The following is a 19,101-nucleotide window of genomic DNA, read 5'->3' as shown; positions in this document are numbered from 1 at the left end:
CAGTATTGAAGACCAGTCTCATTTTCCCCTTAGATCCCAGTTGTGGTGAATACCAAGATTGAAGGTTTAATTGGCTCCATATTTTTAATTATTTCCCCCATCTGGGCACATCACTATGGATGCTTTCATTTTTTTCTTTGATTGCTATGAAAACTTCACATCTGGGCTGTGACTGACTTAGTGAAACTAAATTTCCAGCACTTGCCAGAGGATGGGCAAGCAGCACCTGACCCTCTGCCTTAGCTTGCAGTTGCCAGGAATCAAGTATCTTCTGTCAAAGACAGCAGGGATGCTCTGAGCCTGTCCAGCTGAAGGAAAGTAATTAGTTAATGTTCATGATGGAAATACCTTATTTGTGTGTGTTTCTCTCTCTGACCTCTTGGTCAGGTCAGCCCCCCTATGTTTTATCTTAGATGGGCATCAGTATTTGAATTCATGGTGGCAAGAGGGCAACGTGGCTTGGAATTTAGTATTCAGAAGTGACAAAGGGTAAAACATGTGAGCAGAAGTATCTTTTCTGTTCCCTCTGGAGAAGGCTGCTGTCAAGCAATGCCAAGAAGCTACCTACTCCTTGTAGCACTTGGCTTTGCTAATATCTCTTTGCCTAGTGCCTGGGCACAAGCCCCTGCTCCACTGTCATTCCTTCTCCTTACCAGAAGGGTTAGCTTTCTTCAGACATCAGCTGGGTCTAATATGAGGCTTAGCCTTCTCATCTCTGACACTCGTAATAGAAAAATAAAATTGCCTTAAATTATCGAAACTCACAAATTATTCTTTAGCTAAATTTTTGATGAAAAAAAGTGTCTAAGCCTGAAAGAGACTCAGTGCCATGATATGTTGCAACTGACCACCAGAACAGGAATGACTTGTAGACAGGAGATCAGTCTCAGTGTGAAGCTCACTTCAGGTAGAATCCCATCCATATGTGAAGATGTCTAAAAGCTCTGGGTTTTGTTCGTGTTACATCTCAAATCCCCACCACACAATGAACCAGTTCAGCAATTGAGTGGTCAGCAGCAGGTAGAATCCCATCCATATGTGAAGATGTCTAAAAGCTCTGGGTTTTGTTCGTGTTACATCTCAAATCCCCACCACACAATGAACCAGTTCAGCAATTGAGTGGTCAGGAGCAGGTTTCCAGTACGTTATCTGCAGGGATAACTCAGCACTTTGAGCATCTATAATACCTACGCTACCTTATGGGGACCTCAGCAGGGCAGCCAAGGGGAAGGTTAGAGAAGATGGGGCCAGCACATGTCCCCCTGCTCCCTCCTGCCCTGCCTCAGGCCAGCAGGGACTGCAGAAGCAAAACAAGAGACAACACGAGCCACTTGTGACCAGCAGCAGCTGAGAGTGGATGTGCTCTGTGGTGATCGCAGCAAAGCTCTGCAGAGCCTTGTGGGGTCTCCTGGGCCAAGTGGCATTTTGGGGCTGGGGTCTGGACTCTCACAGGGGGTGCTTCTCCAAACACAGCATCCCTGTGCACTGCGCTGGCTCAGGAGCTCAACTGGGGCACCCGTCATGCCGAGACAAAGGTTGCCTGGGATGTTCTGAAGAGGTAACGACTCCTTACAATGCAGGGGCTTTCAAAAATCTGCTTTATTTCTGATTTTGGGAAGCTGGAGAAATTGAAACCGTGTTTTATTTCTTGTTGACCTTTTTTGAAATGCCAAAGTTTTTCCCTTTGTCATCTCTTACTTTGAAAACTTATTTCTGACAAACTTTTAAAAACTTTCTCTCATTCTGTCTACCAGTGACTATTTGTTGGATTTTCTCCCAGAATGGAAACTTTGTATTCGGAGTAGTTTCCAGCCCAGTAGGTCTCTTGAATTTAAAACTATCTTTTCACTCCCCCCCTGACTCCCAGAGTAAGGAAATAAGCATGAATAGATGCTCTGAGAACACTGTCCAGTCCTTGCCTGTGTAAAACCAGATCATGGGTTTTCTGTGCAAGAATCAGTTAAGAAGGTGCAATCCTATCTCACCTCTGAGCTTTGCTTTTCTTTTTTTTCCTGCCAGAATGTCCAGGCAGAGAGGGTGCAGGGGCAGTTAAAATCCCAACCCTGTCAATGCCTTTGACTTCATTCCTTGTGCAGACAATCTCTCTCAGATCTGTCATCTTCACCTCAGAGGAGTAAGACATGCAGAGCACAAGGGAAGACCATCATCCCTATGGTCCCAAGGTACAGCTCCCAATATACTCTCCTATCTACCCTGTACCTAGTCAATCTGCTGATCTCATACTTCTTGTATTTGGGCCACTTTAGCAATACTGCTATTAATAATAGCCTGAAATGATGGTTTCTTTTTGCATATGGTTCTTGATATGAAATTGCCCTCTAATTAGCTCATTGTCTGCAAGAACAAACTGAGTTTTGTTTTCTTGATGCGAACTATCAATTTTCACGTCTGGAGATTACCTTCAGAAAGGTAGTGATCCTTGCCCTCTCCCTAAGATGTGCTCAGGCTCTGTTCCCACAGTTACTCTGCAAGGATTTGTTCAGGCTGCCCAGCTGCTGTGAAGTGGGACTAGGGAAGAGCCCTGAGGAACTGGTGGTACCTGATGGAGCTGGAAAGAAAGCAGCAGGAGGTGCTAAAAAGATTGAAGATTCCAGACTCAGGAGTCTTTGCTTGCTAATAAATTCTTGTTTATACTATATATTTATTATATATTATATTGTATGCATATATATAGATATCTATACATAAGTGCTTATAACTGCATAATCTTGCAGTGCTTTTGTTTTTGTCCATAAACAAAATGGAGACACTTTTGAAGTTTGAACACAAAACCCCCTGTTTCTTACTCATCTGTGCAAAGGGCCAGAGTGTTTAGCAGAGACAAGATGCTAAGCAGAAGTCAAAGCAGAGGTAAGATGTGTAGCACTGCAGACCTGCCTGCCTGGGCACTCCTGCTACACTTGTGCTTGTGTGTGCAATACAAATGCCTGTGTGTTCCTGCCTTAGTCTTGGGTTTGCTGTCCCAGATGGGCAAGTGTACACCTGTGAAGCGCTGCTCTTTCTGTTGCGTTCTGGGGAGAAACCACCAGCACTGGACATAGTTGAGATAGTGGTGATGGGAACTGGCAGCTCTATTGCTACCACTCCCTTATGCAGCTGGAAATTCACAATACAGACAAAGCAGGTCTGGGGGAACAGTCTTTTTGGTCTCGACTTATCTCTCCCTAAGCTCTACCACTTTTGGTCTTTGACCAGAGGTGCACAGAAAGGCACTCAGTAGCTCGCTGCCAGCCCATGCACCAAATGTGGTGAGAGCAACACCCTTAGCTTCTGCGTGCAGAGGAGCAGGGGTACGGCAGCAATGTCTGCAGGGACAGGTTCTCCAGCACTGCACTTGCTGCAAGCATGCCATCCCACGTTCAGGCTGGTCCCTGAGCTTTGGTTAATGCAGGAGTGTCATCTGTTTATCTCCTGTGTGCAGAGCATCATGTCCACAGACAGTCGTATCTTGCCCTGGGCACAAATGAGGCCTCCACCCCTCTGTGGGCAGGGTTTTTCTTGCTTCGGGATTCTGGTCATTTGCGTTGTTATTGGGAAGCTGGTATTCACTAGGGAGGCTGTGTTTGAATGCTGGGGCTGTCCAGGTGGTTGCAGTAGGATCTTCTGTCACTGCAGGAACTGCAGGTCCTTGCAATGGGTTTTGGCTCCTGCCTTTGTGGTTTCAAAATACATGTGCCTTTCTGGGACAGGCCTTAGTGGCTCAAGCAGGAGTTGATCCTTTGTGCTCACTTTGGCTTCTTTCTCTGCTGAGCGTTCCTCAGGTTCCTTCAAAGTGCCAGCCAGTATCAGCCTCTATTTATCTCCTTTCTGTGTATAATTGTGACAATTTTGCTTGCTACACCCATGGTCGCTTAAGCTGAATAATGTTTTCAGGCTGAAAATGCCAGTAGCAGGGTGGTTATCAGATAGAGGAAATTCATTTTATTTGTTCTGGCCTTTGGTTCCCAGATAATACAACTGCAAATTGTGTTCCTGGAAGCTGGGAGGTGGTTTGCAAGATTACACAGCCCCAAAACACATGCAGGCAGTTTGTCACGTGTCAGAGGAACGTAGGGGGAGGTCAAAGTGGGGAGTGTAAGAGGTTGTAATATGTCTCCCAGTAGCCATTTCCATCTCCTCTTTTCCCCTCATCATCCCTCTAAGCCAGTGCCTTTGAATCCTTCCTTCTTCTAGGTTTGAGCCACCCCTGCAGGTGGCTGGGTGCTTTGGAGTGAAAATATCTAATTAGTGCACCTTCCCTGCTCAGCTGGAAGTGAAGCGAGATGTGAAACAAGACCAGACCTTGGAGTAGGTCCTGTGGTTCCTACTAGAGCATGCATGGTCAGCACTTTTATGTGCTGGCTGTGCAGGATGGAGTGGGCTGGGACCAGTTCTTGTGCACATCTGCCACAGAAAATTTCAAAGTACCTCATTGTCTTCAGATGAACCTTGTTCCAGGCTTGCTTGGTTCGGACTATGGGCGCTTCCCCAGGAGCGCAGCCTCAGCTGCTGGTAGACAGCTGCGACCAAACTGAAGACAGAAATCTTGGCAAAGGTTGTAGGGCAAAGAGAAAGATGAGCAAAATGCAACATAAATTTCAAGAGAGGAATAAACAGCCATTAGGATCAGGATTTTCCAGCCCTTGTCCTGGCTGAGGTATGAGGTACATTGACAGAGAACCCCCTGGTCCAGCGGTCTTGCTCTTCTCCAAAACGGGGGTTGGGGGGGAAAGTGGCTAAGCCAGCCGTGCACCCCTTGTGCCTCAGCAAAGGCAGCTTGGCAGCTTGCCTGGACCTGGCAGCCGCTTCAGGGACCTGCTCAGAGAGGCATCGCTCCAGCTGTCCTGGTAACCAGTGGGTTCTGACCCAGCCAGGTGGGTCAGGGCCAGGAGGAGCATGGCTGGCACTGTCCTCAGCCCTGTGCTCTGGGGTGTTGCTAAACAGGCAGCCTCCCATTTTGTACCTTTGGCAGGGGAGACAGCTCACCAAATTAACCCCCTTGTGCCATCCTGGGGGGTGGCAAAAGAGTGATACACTCAGGACCGGCACCAGCATCAGTGCTGCCATTTGTCAGCACGTGCGGCACTGGAGGAAGATGCTCTGGAGCTGCCTGGTGAGGTTCAGCTTCTGCGACTCCGGGTGGCAAATTCTGCTGCAAAAGTCTGTGGTTACAGACTCAAAATCTTAGACATTGAAACTTCATCCTTTGCATTTTTCCCTTTAGATTTTCTTTGCCTCTGATGGGCCCATTAAAGTGCTTCCCAGTCTCTTTGCCTTCTGTAATTTCAAAAATGTGTATTGAAACCATCTTTTTCTGTGATCTTAATGGATACTTTGTGATATTTGTTGGTTCTTTTCTCTTCCTATCTTCAGTAAAAGGATTCACTCATTTATTATTTTTAATCTCTTAAGTAACATGTCCCAAAACCATATGGACTTTTTCTTGTTTCACCCCAGAAGATGTGTAAAGTGATGTTTTACTTTAAATATGCTTTGCTCAGCATTTTCCAGCTTGCTTTTGCACTTGTAGATTTAATATTTCCCCTTGATGGCTTATGTTTACACTGAACATTTGTTTTCATTTTCAAGCTATTGTTGTGTTCAGCGCAGTCTTATCTCGCTGGGCGGAAGTCAAATAGTTTGTTATTGATTACACGTTTCCTATGCTACTCTATTGGTTCCTGCCAATTAACTTGTTGTCAAGTTGATAAGATTATTGCCATCGGTGCACTGTAGTGATCGTGGTTATCCAGGGATATTTGAGCAGCAATACTGATGTACACAGTTGTTCTGAGACTCTTAAGAAATATTTCCTTATTCAGTCTTCTCCTTACAAAAACCTGTTGCACAAGGCCAGGTATTATTTGATTTTGCTGGTGTTTTTTTTAATCCCTATATCCTTACCCTAACTATTTAACAGATACACTATCCACTGTGAAGTGGTTTATGCACAGGGATGTTCTCCATTTCTCACCATCTTACATAATTCCTCCTCTGGAACACCTTCCCTGGTTTCCAGCAATCACAGATTTGAGGACTAGGGCTGACTGTTTTATTTGGACCATCCTGTTTAATCACTACTGTGGAGGAGCAGCCCCTTGTGAATTTGCCCAGTTCCTTTCCAAATGATATTCTGTGGCAATGGCTGTGGGTACCATGTTGGGTTAATTATGCAGAGTGGGGGGAAAAAAGATTTACTTTTGTTTTAAATCTTAATATTTCATCAGGTGCCATTAGTTGTTACGCTATGAGATGTCACAAAAAATATATTAATTTCTCTGTCTTTTCCTTGTTTTCTAGATCTGTTGTAAGCTTATTTTTATCGTAGGCATCTCTTTCTGAGCTGAAGAGTCAATTTTTATTTGATCACTCCTTGGTTGTGTTTGTTCCTTACCTCTGCCCGTCCTTCTTCCCTTTCCCTGTTCCTCCTGTAGCAAGCCCAGTCCTGTGTGATTACACCATGGATTAACATGGTGATACCACAGTGTTTGCTGCTTTGTTCCTGCTGTTCTCCTAATACCTTCTCAAACTGCCTGTACACAGCTCAGGTTTTGCTGCCTCCTTGCACAAGGACACTGAGCCCAAAAGCATGATTTTTTTTTCTTCTCTCTTGCCCCAGATATTCATTAACAGATGTAATAAAAATACTTTAAAACCTTGCCTCACATCCTTGGACCATCACAGCTGTAACACATCTACCACGCACAATATCCTGTTCTGTTTACCTTTTTTATGGCCTCAAAGCGCAGAGATAACTACCTGCAGTAATCCCAATACCTGCTTCCCAAGCGGCCACAGCTAATTCTGCACCATGGTGTTGGGTATGCAGAACCGGGGCTCTCTTAATTCCTGCTGCATGATTTTTCGTCTGCTGCTTGATTGCCCTCTCGCACTGTGGCTTCTGGAATGATGTCCTGGGATGGATGGGGCAGTGCTGCTTCTGGGAAAGACCAGAGGAAAAAGTTCCCTGTGTGGGAGGGAAGAGAGTTTGCCACCTGTCAAATTTCTGAATGAGGCTGTTTTGAGCCCTCAGTAAGAAGCAGCAGAGAGTTGAGCAGAGTTTATTTCCAACTCAGAGCTCTGCTGCCTGCTGCTGCTCCCAGCTGTGGCACAGCCTGGCTGCCCCCTGAGCACTGTGGGTCGGGCTGCGATGCAGGATCATGCCTTGTACCTGTATCCTCCCTGCCAAAGAGAGACCCCAGGATGGGAACTCACCATAAATTTATGCTTTGGCTCTTACCTCCTTCGAAGCAGGTCTTGAGGCTTTGGGTCTCTTGGGCAGGTCTGCAGGGGCAGCTGTGTGTGGTGGTCTCCCCTTTCTCCAGGGACAATGTGGGGCAGAGGGATGATGGAGAGTGGGATCCAAGTGGTCCCTGACCCGGGAGGGAGAGCACTGGTGGAGGCAGCGTCAGCTCTTCTCACAGGCATGGGGAACGAGCCCCTTTGCACTGACCATGAAATCAGTCATGTGTAGGTTTTTGTCCAGCCCTGGGGGGTGGGGGAAGGAATGTGGGTTGGGCGAAGTCTAGGATTACACCACGGGCTGAATTTTTCTTTCCACACTTCAAATAGCCAGCACCTTTTGGTCCTGCCTTTGCGTCTCCCGTCGGCTCGTGCCCCGACAGCGCTGTCCGCAAGGTAACACCTCTGCCCCTGTTTTCTTCTGCCCTGCTCCCCCCGTGCCCCACACCCTCTCGGGTCTGCTCTGGATGAGAGGTCATGCCGTGTTTTCTGCCTGCTTAATCATTTTCTAGCGTGGAGGGGTCCTCCCAGTCCTTCATGCAGCCGCTGTCAAAAGCCTGCCAGTGTTTCTTGCTCCTCTTCAAGTCCCAGAGTATTTTATAGGGGACTATGTAGGGGGAGGGGAGAGGCTCAAAGTGCTACTTTGCCTTTTTTGTTTTGTTTTGTTTTTCCTCCCTGAATCAGGGACAGTGTCATTTGCTGCCAGTACATTTTCCTTCTCTCCTGGCAATGGAGTCACGGGCGGGAATGAATGGCACAGTTAGGCTGGGGCTGGGGTAGCTGCTTCGGCACAGAAAGAGCGGTCTCGAGGGCTGGCACTGTGCGGAGGAAAGTGCTCTTCTTGGCACACAGTCCTCAGCAATCCCAACTTTGGCATCAGGTGTTGGTGGGAACTGCAGTCCTCATCCTTTGCCCTATGGGGCTTTGCAGCCAGGAGGGCATCTTGCCCATGAGGAACAGGCTGAAACATCCCTTGAACCTTCCAAATGGCTGCAGCAGAGCTGGTGCCACCTGTGCCTGTCTCCTTGCTGTGCCCTGGGGTACCAGCTGTGCACCAGCAGCCAAGCTGTGTCCTGGCTTTCCTAGGAGGAGAGGACTCATCTCAGAGGTTTTTGGGGGATTGGTAGACTGCCACCAACAGTTGCCATTACTGAAAGCAGGAATGTGTTTCCCCTCTTATTTCAGTTTGTCCACTTTCCACATCTAAGGCTTCTGTGTGTTTTGTGGCTTTCATTGCATGGTCTGTAAAACCAGGCTTCAGTAAGCAGCAAGAGAGGAGAAGAGAAACCCTTATAAAATAACTCATCAATTATTTGATCCTGCTCTTGCCCCTAAGTCTGTTCCCTGTACCTGCCGTGGTGGGAGCTCCAGCCTGGCTGAGCTGCTGGGTCTTCTGTGTAACACTGTGCTTAGAGGATGGGCTTCCAGAAGGAAGAGTGTGTTGAAATGAGTCAGTTAAAAATAATGAAACTGTTAAAGGCTTTTAAGGACTGTTTTTGGACTAAGCAGAGAAAGCACACACATGGTCTTAGCACCTTCTTGCCAGCAGGAACTGGTACAGGAATCAGTATAAGAGGCAAGAGAGGAATGGTTCAGCATGTGTGTGCACATGTCCCCTCCCTTCTCTTGCCTCCTATATCCCAAATTTCTGCTTGTTGCATGGCTTGTGCTGAACATAACGAAGGAAACTCCTTCTGAAGGTGGGATGGATTACAGAGTCCCTGGTGCTGTCAGCAATGGTGAAACAGTGTCTGCACACCCCATCATGGAAAAGGAGAAGGAGGAGAAGGACCAGACCTTGGAGCGAGGGCAGTGGAACAACAAGCTGGAATACGTCCTGTCTGTGGCTGGGGAGATTATTGGCCTGGGAAATGTCTGGCGCTTCCCCTACCTCTGCTACAAGAACGGTGGAGGTAAGTGCAACCCTGGCCCTGGCCACCCCCAGGGATGCCCACTCACCCGTGTCCCTCTGTGGTTCCTCCTGCCTCTGCCACATCCACATCTGACCCTGCTCACTCCTGGCAGCAGTCTTTCAGTAATCCCTGAACCACAAGTCTGAAGAGAGGATGCTAACCTGCCAGCATGGTGCCACCACTTGGGCTATGTGCGGGGGCTACTTTGACCTGCTGGGATGTGGGTGACCAAGCGGTGATGTCCCAGGGTTTCTGGTCGCTCTGTTTTCCTGTGGTGTGTGGAACCCTGGTCTTGCTGGCGAGGTAGGCGGCCATCAGCAGAGGGAGGCAGGAGGGCCCCGATGCAGGGCTTGGCTCTCGGAGCAGCATGATTCACCCCAGACGACATATCCTTGAGGAGCACTGGGAGCCTTGTGCAAACAAGGTGGCAGGTCCTGGTGATGCAGCAGGGAGCGGTGCAGGAGGCTGCATAGCACCGTAGTCCTCACAGGTGCTACCAGGAGCTGTAGCATTTCCTGAAGGCTCAGGAAGCCTCCAAGGGACTCTTGACCATGGGTCCTAGTCTGGTGTCTGGTCATGGAGGGATGTCGCTCAGGGACTGGTGCCGAAGCCAGGAGACAGGAACCGGGCAGAGTGAGAGGGCGCAGCTGCCCTCCTGCGTTGTGCATTGCCTTCACAGCACCTGCTGGAGCTGTGAGCACAGGCAAGAGGGAACACAGACCTCTGAGATGTGCAGTGGGGATGTGAGGTGTGCAGACAGATGTATTTGAGGGAGAGAGAACAGGCTGTTGTGCTTACCCCTGAGGTGCCACCACACTGGTGTTGCTCCGGCTCTGCTCGGCAGTGACCGGTGGCCGATCTCCCGTGAGTCCGGGCTACACTGTGGCTTGGCAGCACAGCTGGGCTCGCTTTTGCAGGTGGAGGGTTGCCACAGGCTTGTACAGGTGTTTGTGCCTGCTTTTATTTTGTGGTTGCCTTTTAAAGGAGAAATCTATTTAAAAAACAGAAGCCCAAAGGCCTTCTCAAATTTGGCTTGGTGGCACATGGAGAAGAAGGAGTTGCTCTCCCAGTCTGCTGATTAATTGCTAATTGGGCTCTCCGGAAGGGCAGGGGAGAGGGGAAACAGAGCTTGGCTGGGAGCTGGCAGGGAGCGAGTGCTGGGGACCCGGGGCTGAAATCCCCTGGCTTGAGCTTGGCGTAGTCTCATGGGCCTCACTAAACTGCTTTCATCCCAGTGGCATAAAAGAGGATTAACCGCTGTTTAGCTACTTTCACACCATGCTTTGCTTAGCGTTTGTTTCTTTTCACCAGATGGCTGGGCATTTTCTTTCCCTGTTGAAAAAGGAGGATTTTTTGTGTTTTCTTTTTCCATGGGGAATGTTTTTTGGCTGCTTGCTAAGCCGTGTTTGCTGCCACTGCTGCACCCTCCCAGGTGCCATCGCATCATGGGGAGCAGGACCACGGACTCTGACCTGGCACCCCTTGGCTTGGGTGCCAGGGGAGACCTCAAGGAAGGCTCTGGGGAAAGCGGAGATGTTGTGTGTGGTTGTACAGCAGAAGCAAGACACAAAGGGAATTCTCAGCCATTTTTCCCCTGAGAAGAGGGCATGAAGCAAAACCTCAAGAAGCAGCAGAGGCTGCAAGGAGTTGGAAATCTCAGGCAAATTTCTGATCTCTAGCCCCTTTCCCATGAGGTTAGAGCAAGGATGGGGCATGAGACTCTCATGCAGAGAGGAAAGTGGTTCCTGTGTGGTTTTCCTGGGGCAAGGCAGTGTGACAAGGTGGTGCAGGACTTGGGGCTCCCTCCTGCCTCGTGGAACCCAGCCTGCCCTGGCTGGTGCTCTATCACATCCCTTGTAACCCCTGGAGATTAACTTTAAAAGCTACCAGAGGTTTTGTCCTGTACTGCTTTGGGAAGGCTGGTCCAGAGACTTGCTTCTCTGGTAATTAAATAAAGGTGAGAGACCTTTATTTAATTTTTAGCTTCTGATCAATCGTGGCCAGCCTACAAACATTTGCTTTCATGCCAGCATTGCTGTCCAGTTGAAATGGCCCTGTCCCACCAGCTGACTTCTTCTCATCATCATGAACTGTGTGTAGGTAGTGGTGATAGCTACTCTCAGATCTTCCTTTGCTGCTCTAAATAAGTCAGGCTTTTCACAAAAAAGGTATCTGCAAAATCTGAGCTATGCAAAGAGGGGCAGCTGGTTACTTCTCCTTTCTTTCGGGATATTTCCACATAACAAAGAAAGAGTAGTCCCTTACATATTTGGTGCTTGGTGTTTGATACCAAGGTCCTATATAGTAAGGGAAAAAAGAAAAGCAAAAAATGTTGGTTTTTTTTTTTCTTGTTCACTCTTGCTTTTACCTCTTGTGGCAGGGTCAGGCTCTCCCTGGCAGGCTGGCCCCATGGATTGGGAAATACTGGGGAAGCCTGTCTGGTGATGTGGCTGCCAGCACCGCAGCACTCCCCAAACTGGCTGGTCCCAAGGCCCGACTGCCACCCCTGAACATGCAGAGGGGAAGGTGCTGCAGTGAAGGGGACATGTGTGGCTCTGCTGGGCCCTTGTTCTGGGCTTTTCATCCTCGCAGCCCCTGCCTGAAGGCCATCCTGCCTGCTGTCCTTGCCTGGCTATGTAGGCAAGCAGCAGCCCTCTGCCAGCTGAATGAAAAGAGATGCGGAGCGGTGATGGAGCTGGCATCAGGGTTGTCCCACCCCACCTGTCCCCCAACCTGGGGGGCGAGGGGAGAAGGGCAGATCACAGTTCCTGGCCCAAACATGTCTCTGCAAATCCCTCTTTCACCACACTATAATTTTGTATTATTTAACAGTTTGCATGCCAGGCCCCTGCAGTTAGACCTCCAAAGCATGAAACCTGCCTGAAACCTGGGATAACCAGAGGTGCTGAGGAAGGTGACAGGCCAGACCCAATCTGCAAGTAGGGGAAATCCAGGCTGGAAAGCTTGACCTGCCATCTCAGAGACCTCCCTGGGGAACCCCTGGCTACAGTTTGGTTAAATACAAACTTTTATATGAGAATAATATCTCTTGGAAATAGGATCCACTTTTATGATCATATGATTACACACAAGTTGGGAGTTGAGGGGATGATGTTGATACAACCATTTCCCCTGCCCTTTGCCCTTACCAACTTCTATTTGCTGGTGGAGGGACAGCACGTGGGCAGATGCTTGTTGTTCCCACGGGGCTGCCAGGTACCAGCATCCCTTCAGCTGCTGTTTGCCTGCAGGATGCTGCTGAGATGCTATCCCTATCTATTATGTTGATTTCATTTTTTCTGCAAGAAAGAGAGCACTGTGGCTCTGTACCCTGCTGGGATGAGTGTGAGGTGGGACTTCTGGCCCGTCCCCAGAGCCCCCGTTTCTTCTCCCTGCTCCTGTAGGCTACCTAAGCTTCTTAATGAAATCTCTTGGGTTTTGAGTTTACTTGTGCACCAGCGTTGTTATTTATTTCCCATACACCCCCACCGACCACACTGCAGAGCCAGTCAGCATCTCGCTGGCACAGAAAAGGCCCATGCAAGAAAAACATGGTTAGTGGCTTGTGGGATGGTCACCTCTGAGCCCACCGCAGCCCAGCTGCCACTCTCCGCTTGGCACTGCCCCTTTCCACAGCAGCTCTCCATCCTGCCCCATGTCCCTGCCTTTGCAGCAGGGCTTGAGCAGCTCTGGTGGCACATGAGTGCAGCAGGGAGCATGGACCATCTTGCAGGCTGTCTCTGTCCTCTGCAGGATAAAAGCCATTAAAGCATTTAACATTAGCCGGGGGTAATTAAAAAACGTGATGCATTTTATCTCTCCCTGCCTGGTTTCATGACAGGGCTTCACCAGGAGGGCAGCCCTGGTGAAGGATGTGAGGTACATACTTTCCTGTACCACTTGCTTTTTGCTTGCATATCTGCTGCTTTTTTGGTGAGCAAATAACTGAGTAAACCCACAGACTAGGTAAAGGTGTCAGTCTCTACATGCTCCTCAGTGCCTTGGTGTTGTCATCTGTGAGCCTGTCAGCTTATTCTGTCAGAATAATTAACATGAAAGGAGTCACCAACTTGATTGAAAGTCACAATGGTTTTAAAGCAGGGTGTTCCCCTTATTTCTGTATAGCTACTGGGAACTTGTTTCACTCTTCTGCACAAAAATCAGGCCTAGAAGCTTCCCTTCCCCTTTCTCTTTCCCCTTTCCTCTTCCCTCTTTTTCCCTGCCTTTCCTTTCCCTTCTGTTTTTTCTTTTGTTTTTCCTTTCCTTTTTCTTCTCTTTTTTTCTTTTGTTTTTCCTTTCCTTTTTATCTTTTCTAAACGCTGAGTTTGTCATGCAATTACATCACTGTAGGAGATAAAACATGAGAAAAATCCCTTTTTTTTTCTGGCCCCTGTGTCCATGGCCTTCCCGCCCCACAGCCCCCAACCCCTCCAAGGCTGTCTCCCCACCAAGGGAGGGTCCTGCTCAGTGCCAGGTTGGAGATGCCCTGAGTCAAGTCACCCAAAGGGGCTTATTTCTCCTATCTGTTGCTTGAATCTGCCAGGTGCCTTCTTCATCCCCTACCTCATCTTCCTCTTCACCTGTGGGATCCCCGTCTTCTTCCTGGAGACCGCACTGGGGCAGTATACCAGCCAGGGAGGGGTGACAGCCTGGCGCAGGATCTGCCCCCTCTTTGAAGGTGAGTGGGGTGAACCTGGGAGGGCACGGCAAGGTGGGGTGACCATGGGACCCCAGGGGGGTTGAGTGGCAATGCATCTCCCCACAGTTAAGCTCATCAGGTACCTCCACACATCACCTGCCCCCTACAACGGGGGATCCCAGACCAGGGAGGGGCACTGGCTGCCCCCTTTCCAGAATCATGCTGGAAAAATTGATGGCCTTCCTCACCAGACAGGTCCCATAATTACGTTGCATGCTGGCTTCCTTCTCCATGGCCTTATCTCTGGCCAGGAGCTTTGTACCCAATTGAGGTTGTCCTCCAAGAGCTAAATGATGAAAATGCTTCTAGAGGTTATAAGGAACCTAAAATATGGTACTATTTTTTAAAGTCAATGTTATGTCATTTTCCTGATTTTGTAGATCACTTAAAACCTTAGTGGTAAAAGGTGTCAGCTGTCTTAATAAGTTGTTAGCTGTCAGATCTACTTCTAGCACTGTTTCAGCACAGTCATCCAGCCTCAAGCTACTTTCTTTGATGTGTCTGAAGAAGGGTTTTTTCAGCAGTTAGAGCACTGTCATATTTTTCTGTTCCTTTGGGTGGCTTTCCAGTCATATTTTGCCAGTCCCCAAGGAAGCCTGTGGTGGGGTGGTAGGAAGAGGGGGTCCCTGAGGTCTCTGCTCAAGCCCCTGCTGATACGTCATGGTGAGCTTCAGAGAGGGGATGGTGGCTCTGGTGGCCACCCCACTGGCATTCGTCCCGCAGCACAGTCAAAATATGGAGCAGCAGATGGAAACTTTGGGTGAGCACCTCCCAAAGGGGAGTCCTCTTCCTGTCTACCAGTGTGTGGGTGACCTGCCGTTGGGGCTCACTTTCTGCAGGAATTGGCTACGCCTCACAGGTCATCGTTGTACTTCTGAACTTCTATTACATCGTTGTCCTGGCCTGGGCCTTGTTTTATCTCTTCAGTTCATTCACCATTGACCTCCCTTGGGGCAGCTGTGACCATGAGTGGAACACAGGTGGGTGCGGAGCCCTCTCCCAATCCTCCACCAGCTCCTGGCTGAGGGAAACCTGCTGCTGACCAGGGCCAAACCTCAAGAGCATGGCTTGCCCCTGCTTGGGTGGGACTGCTGGTCATAGGGGTTGGGAGTCTTGGGTCACTGCAGTGATCCTGGTGCTTTTGGGGAAGCAACTTGGTTGATTTGGGTCTTTGTTAGAGAGCACCAGTGCTGGCACTGCCCAACCACTTGCAGCACCTGGCTAGGACCGTGCAGTGGTGGCCTCTCTGGTGGCTCCTGCTCTGGGCTTCAACCACCATGGGCAATTTTCTTCTTGGCATCTTCCAGTCATCCTGGGCTGTGTGTCAGCCATAGACCCAGTGCTGGTCAGGAATGCTCACCATGCCCACTGGAAGAAAAAATTAAATGCCATCATCTTAATTGTCACAGGTTTCTTGCCAATTTTATCCTAGAGGGGACTGCTTTTGTGCATTTTTGGGTCTATATGAAATCAATGTCAATGAGACTTGACACTGTGGATAGAAAGGGAGGGATTTTTTGGATCCTCCAATACTCCATCCACTGCTGTTTATGCTCCCTCTTTCCCTGGGCCTCTCCCACAGGGAACTGCATGGAACTCCAGAAGGCAAACTCGACGCTCAATGTGACCAATGAAAATGCCACCTCCCCTGTCATCGAGTTCTGGGAGTAAGTAAAGGACAGGCCTATACCTTACTTTCCTCTGGGACGTAACTTCCCTGGGCGAGGAACAAACCCTGCAGCATCACTTCCTATTAACTCACGCTTGCCAGAAGAAGACACAAGAGAGGAAGCTGGGCAGGTCAGGGTGAAGGCTCTCAGGGATGGCACTGTCAGCCAGGGTAATTTCGCTGGGCTCGTGGTGTTTGTCTGGAGCTGTGCTGGTATGCCTTGGAGACATCTGTCTTTGATCTTCTCTAATGTTGCATTCCTGTCCCTCTGGAACTTTTCGGTGTCAGTCTCACTGACCTCAGTGATGGCTAGCTGACTCTGCAATACCTTACCTCACCAATGCTTTGCCTACTCTGGTCCTTGATATTTCATTTATTGTCATTTTCTCCCTTATTCCATTCTGCTGTTGAACTCTTCTTTTCTCCATTTGTGCTGCTCCTCTCCCTGCCTCCTCACTTGCTCTTCACTGCCAGCTGAGAACTTCCTTACACAGTTGTTTCCTCCTGCAATGCAGGTGAATTGGCTGCATGTTCCCCATCCTGAAGCTCTGGTTCAGACTTTCCCAGGGTGCAAATCTCAATAAAATTACTAGCACTCCCTCATGGTATAACGTCCATCACCCAATGGTTTGGATTACAGTTTATATATCTGCTGGATTATCCATCGCTCATGTTCTGTTTGGAGAAGTCTGACCCATGCAGTCATTGACCTGACTGGTAGCTGCATCCCGTGTAACTGTGCCCAGGACACGGGTGCCAAGACTATAAGCGGGAATGGGGTAAAATCTGTCATGATCCACAAAGCCACAGCTCTACAATGGGTTTTTGTCTGTGTGTTTTGTGAGCTGTGTTCAGCTGTTGAAGAGGAGGCCTTGAAGCCCTGTGGTGTACCACAAGAGTTCATGCTGGTGATGCAGTAGGTGATCGTTCCCTTGAATTAATGCTACTGTGTGATACCAGCATGGTCCTGGAAGGCTCTGGCATGGTGGATGAGGGGAGAAGTTCACCAAAATTGAAATGAAGTGCTGGGATCAGCTTACTTCAGAGTGAAATTAGCTCCCTCACTTTCATTGTTTTCTCACCTTGTGTGAATTGCCCTGAGGAACAGAATAGCTTTATTTCTGACTTGAAGGCATAGGCCTGTTGTCTTGGGATCTCTGATAATCTTCAGCATCTCCTGGGAGAACAGGCAGAGTGAAGCACTGAGTCCCGGCCAACAGGCTGTGCAAATGGCCCCTCTGCTGACACTCTGAATTCTCCTTGTGTGTGTGGAGGGATGGAGGGCTCTGCCCTTGCTGCCAGGTGCTGTCAGTGCGTGGAGCACACAGCACCTCTGGACTATTCCTGGCTCAGCACAGGGATGCTGGTTTAAAATTTCAAAGTTTTTTATGCTTTCTCTGTCTTCTGTGTGCTCCCCGAGCCTGTATTCTCCCTCTGCCTGCTGCTCACGTGTGACCTGCTGGTCTTAGGCTGCTTTCCGTGAGGCTGACTGCTGTAAATGCCGTGACCATTCCTAGTGTTACAGGTGAAACGGCACCTGGGACTGGATATTTCCACTGTCCATTGCTTCCAGTAAAGCATCTGCTCCTGCCCTCCCTGGGCAGGGAGGTAGGAGGCCACTATTTCCTTTGCAGTAGGGGGAACATTGCTGCTGGGCTCCAGTGTAGTGCATGTCCATCTCTGCCTGTCTCAGGCTTGGGATTTTGTGACTGCACCATGGTGTTTCACGCTCAGATCCATCTGTGTGGTGTAGGAGATGGAGGAGGGTGAGTCCATACTTCTGTAAGTGATGGGGAAGATTTGACATACCCACAACATGGAAAGATGCTATATGGCCAAGGTGATACCATAAGACCTTAGCTGAACCAAAATCTATCTAGTCCAGGATCCTATTCTCCACACTGGCTGAAAGAGGATGCCCAAGGTGGCCTCTTCTGACTGTGCGATGGGAATTATTGTGGTGTTGGTTGGATCTTAGTCATGGTATGAGATGCTATGCTACTCTGAGTGCAGAGGTGAAATTGGTAGCTCCTCCTAAAGACAGAAGTAGTGTGCTATGGAGAAGGAGCTGGACAGCATTGCTTCTTGGGTGATCCTCATGGATTCTGCATGGTAAGTGCAAGGTATTGTTCACTTTGAGGTTTGAAGCATGTCAGAAATGTAGGTGAACTTTGTGGTTTACATGAAAAAGGCCTAGGCAGAGCTTGTGTGTACAAAGTGCTGCATGTTCTTGCAGAGACAGACCTCTTACCCTAGAGGACAAGACAGATGAAGGGTGGGAGGAGGACAGGAGAAGAAATGTCTTGGTCCAACATGTGTGGATCTGCCAGACTGGTATTACTTTTAAAAGGGGAGCGCTGCTTGATTCCTCTTGAACTCTTCTCCCCAGAGCCACCGGGTGCCATGGTGGTGGGATCCAGTGTGGTGTCTGGAACGTTAGTGGCCAACAGCAGTGACGCCTGGATGTTCCTTTGTTTCCCCCCAATGCAGGAGGAGAGTGCTAAAGATTTCTGATGGCATCCAGCACCTGGGCAGCCTGCGCTGGGAGCTGGCTCTGTGTCTCTTGTTGGCCTGGATCATCTGTTACTTCTGCATTTGGAAAGGGGTCAAGTCTACAGGCAAGGTGAGTCCTTGGTTCAGATTGAGCCTCTTCCCTTGATCACAGCTGGAGTGCTTGATCTAGTCACCTTTTGTATGTTTAGAAAGGTCCTAGGGATACCCCGGGAACCACTCCCTGAATAAACCGGTAGGAGCTTGTGGGGCTCAACTTGCAGCAGGAGTGTGAGCCAGGCTCTGTGTTTTGGGTAGGAAAGGATGGGAGCACTGAGATGTCTCAGAGCATTAACTTCCAAGATGTATATCCTCATCTGGTCCCTCTGCATCCACAGGCCCAGTAGACCCTGAATCTTCTTATTTATGGGATGGTTGCATGCTCCCTTCCCTCCCACCACAGTGTGAGCAAGAAGCATGTTTTTGCCTCTGCTGACAAGTGCAGCTAGAAAATCTTCAAATTCATTAGATAGCAAGGAAGATAACTGTGATGGCCTCAACGCTCTCTGCCTCATTGCCATGGGGATCTCATTTTTTTCTTTTTGTTCATCCTAACTCTTCCTCCAGTTGCGCTTATTCCTCAGCAGTAAAGGCATTTGTTCATTTGTTTGTTTTCCCCACACTGGTCACCACAGAGCTATTTCTTTGAATGCTTCTGGGAAAGGTTGATGTGACCATCCAGCTCCATCTCATGCTCCCTCTTTGCAGAGTGTGCCACTGTCATTTGCACTGACCCCTTAACTTAGTTTCTGCTACTGCCTCCTGACCCATTCCCAGCCAGCTTTGTCTGGAGCCAGCAAGAACAGATGGAAATGAAAAGATCTTGTATGTTATTGAAATGGTGTCTTCTCAGCATGCTTTGAACAAGACATCGTGTGTGATGAGGTGTAAACTTCACAGTATCACAGTATGTTTGGGATTGGAAGGGACCTCGAAAGATCATCTAGTCCAATCCCCCAGCTGCATTCATTTCCATCAAGCTGACGGTATGGATGTTAGCAGTTTCTCCTGCTTCCAGAACAGTCTGG

General features: G+C 49.0%; 1 protein-coding gene across 4 annotated transcripts in view; it reads left to right on the top strand.

Annotated features, from left to right (window-relative positions):
- The first annotated feature begins 7,543 nt into the window (after window positions 1-7,543).
- Window positions 7,544-19,101, top strand: part of LOC136101813 (sodium- and chloride-dependent GABA transporter 2) — a 32,636-nt gene continuing 21,078 nt past the window's right edge. For 3 of the 4 annotated variants that reach the window (XM_071817425.1, XM_071817421.1, XM_071817413.1), the window contains exons 1-6: window positions 7,544-7,638; window positions 8,943-9,155; window positions 13,699-13,833; window positions 14,694-14,834; window positions 15,437-15,521; window positions 18,014-18,146. In XM_071817425.1, the coding sequence (XP_071673526.1) occupies window positions 8,948-9,155; window positions 13,699-13,833; window positions 14,694-14,834; window positions 15,437-15,521; window positions 18,014-18,146 (702 nt within the window). In that variant the 5' untranslated portion in view covers window positions 7,544-7,638; window positions 8,943-8,947. Of the gene's footprint in view, window positions 7,639-8,926; window positions 9,156-13,698; window positions 13,834-14,693; window positions 14,835-15,436; window positions 15,522-18,013; window positions 18,147-19,101 lie in introns of all 4 variants that reach the window. The other variant, XM_071817417.1, reaches the window with a different exon arrangement.

This window comes from Patagioenas fasciata, chromosome 1, assembly GCF_037038585.1.
Source record: "Patagioenas fasciata isolate bPatFas1 chromosome 1, bPatFas1.hap1, whole genome shotgun sequence".
NCBI lineage: Eukaryota > Metazoa > Chordata > Aves > Columbiformes > Columbidae > Patagioenas > Patagioenas fasciata.
Note: the sequence above shows the minus strand (reverse complement) of the source record. Positions and strands in the feature narration are given on the sequence as shown.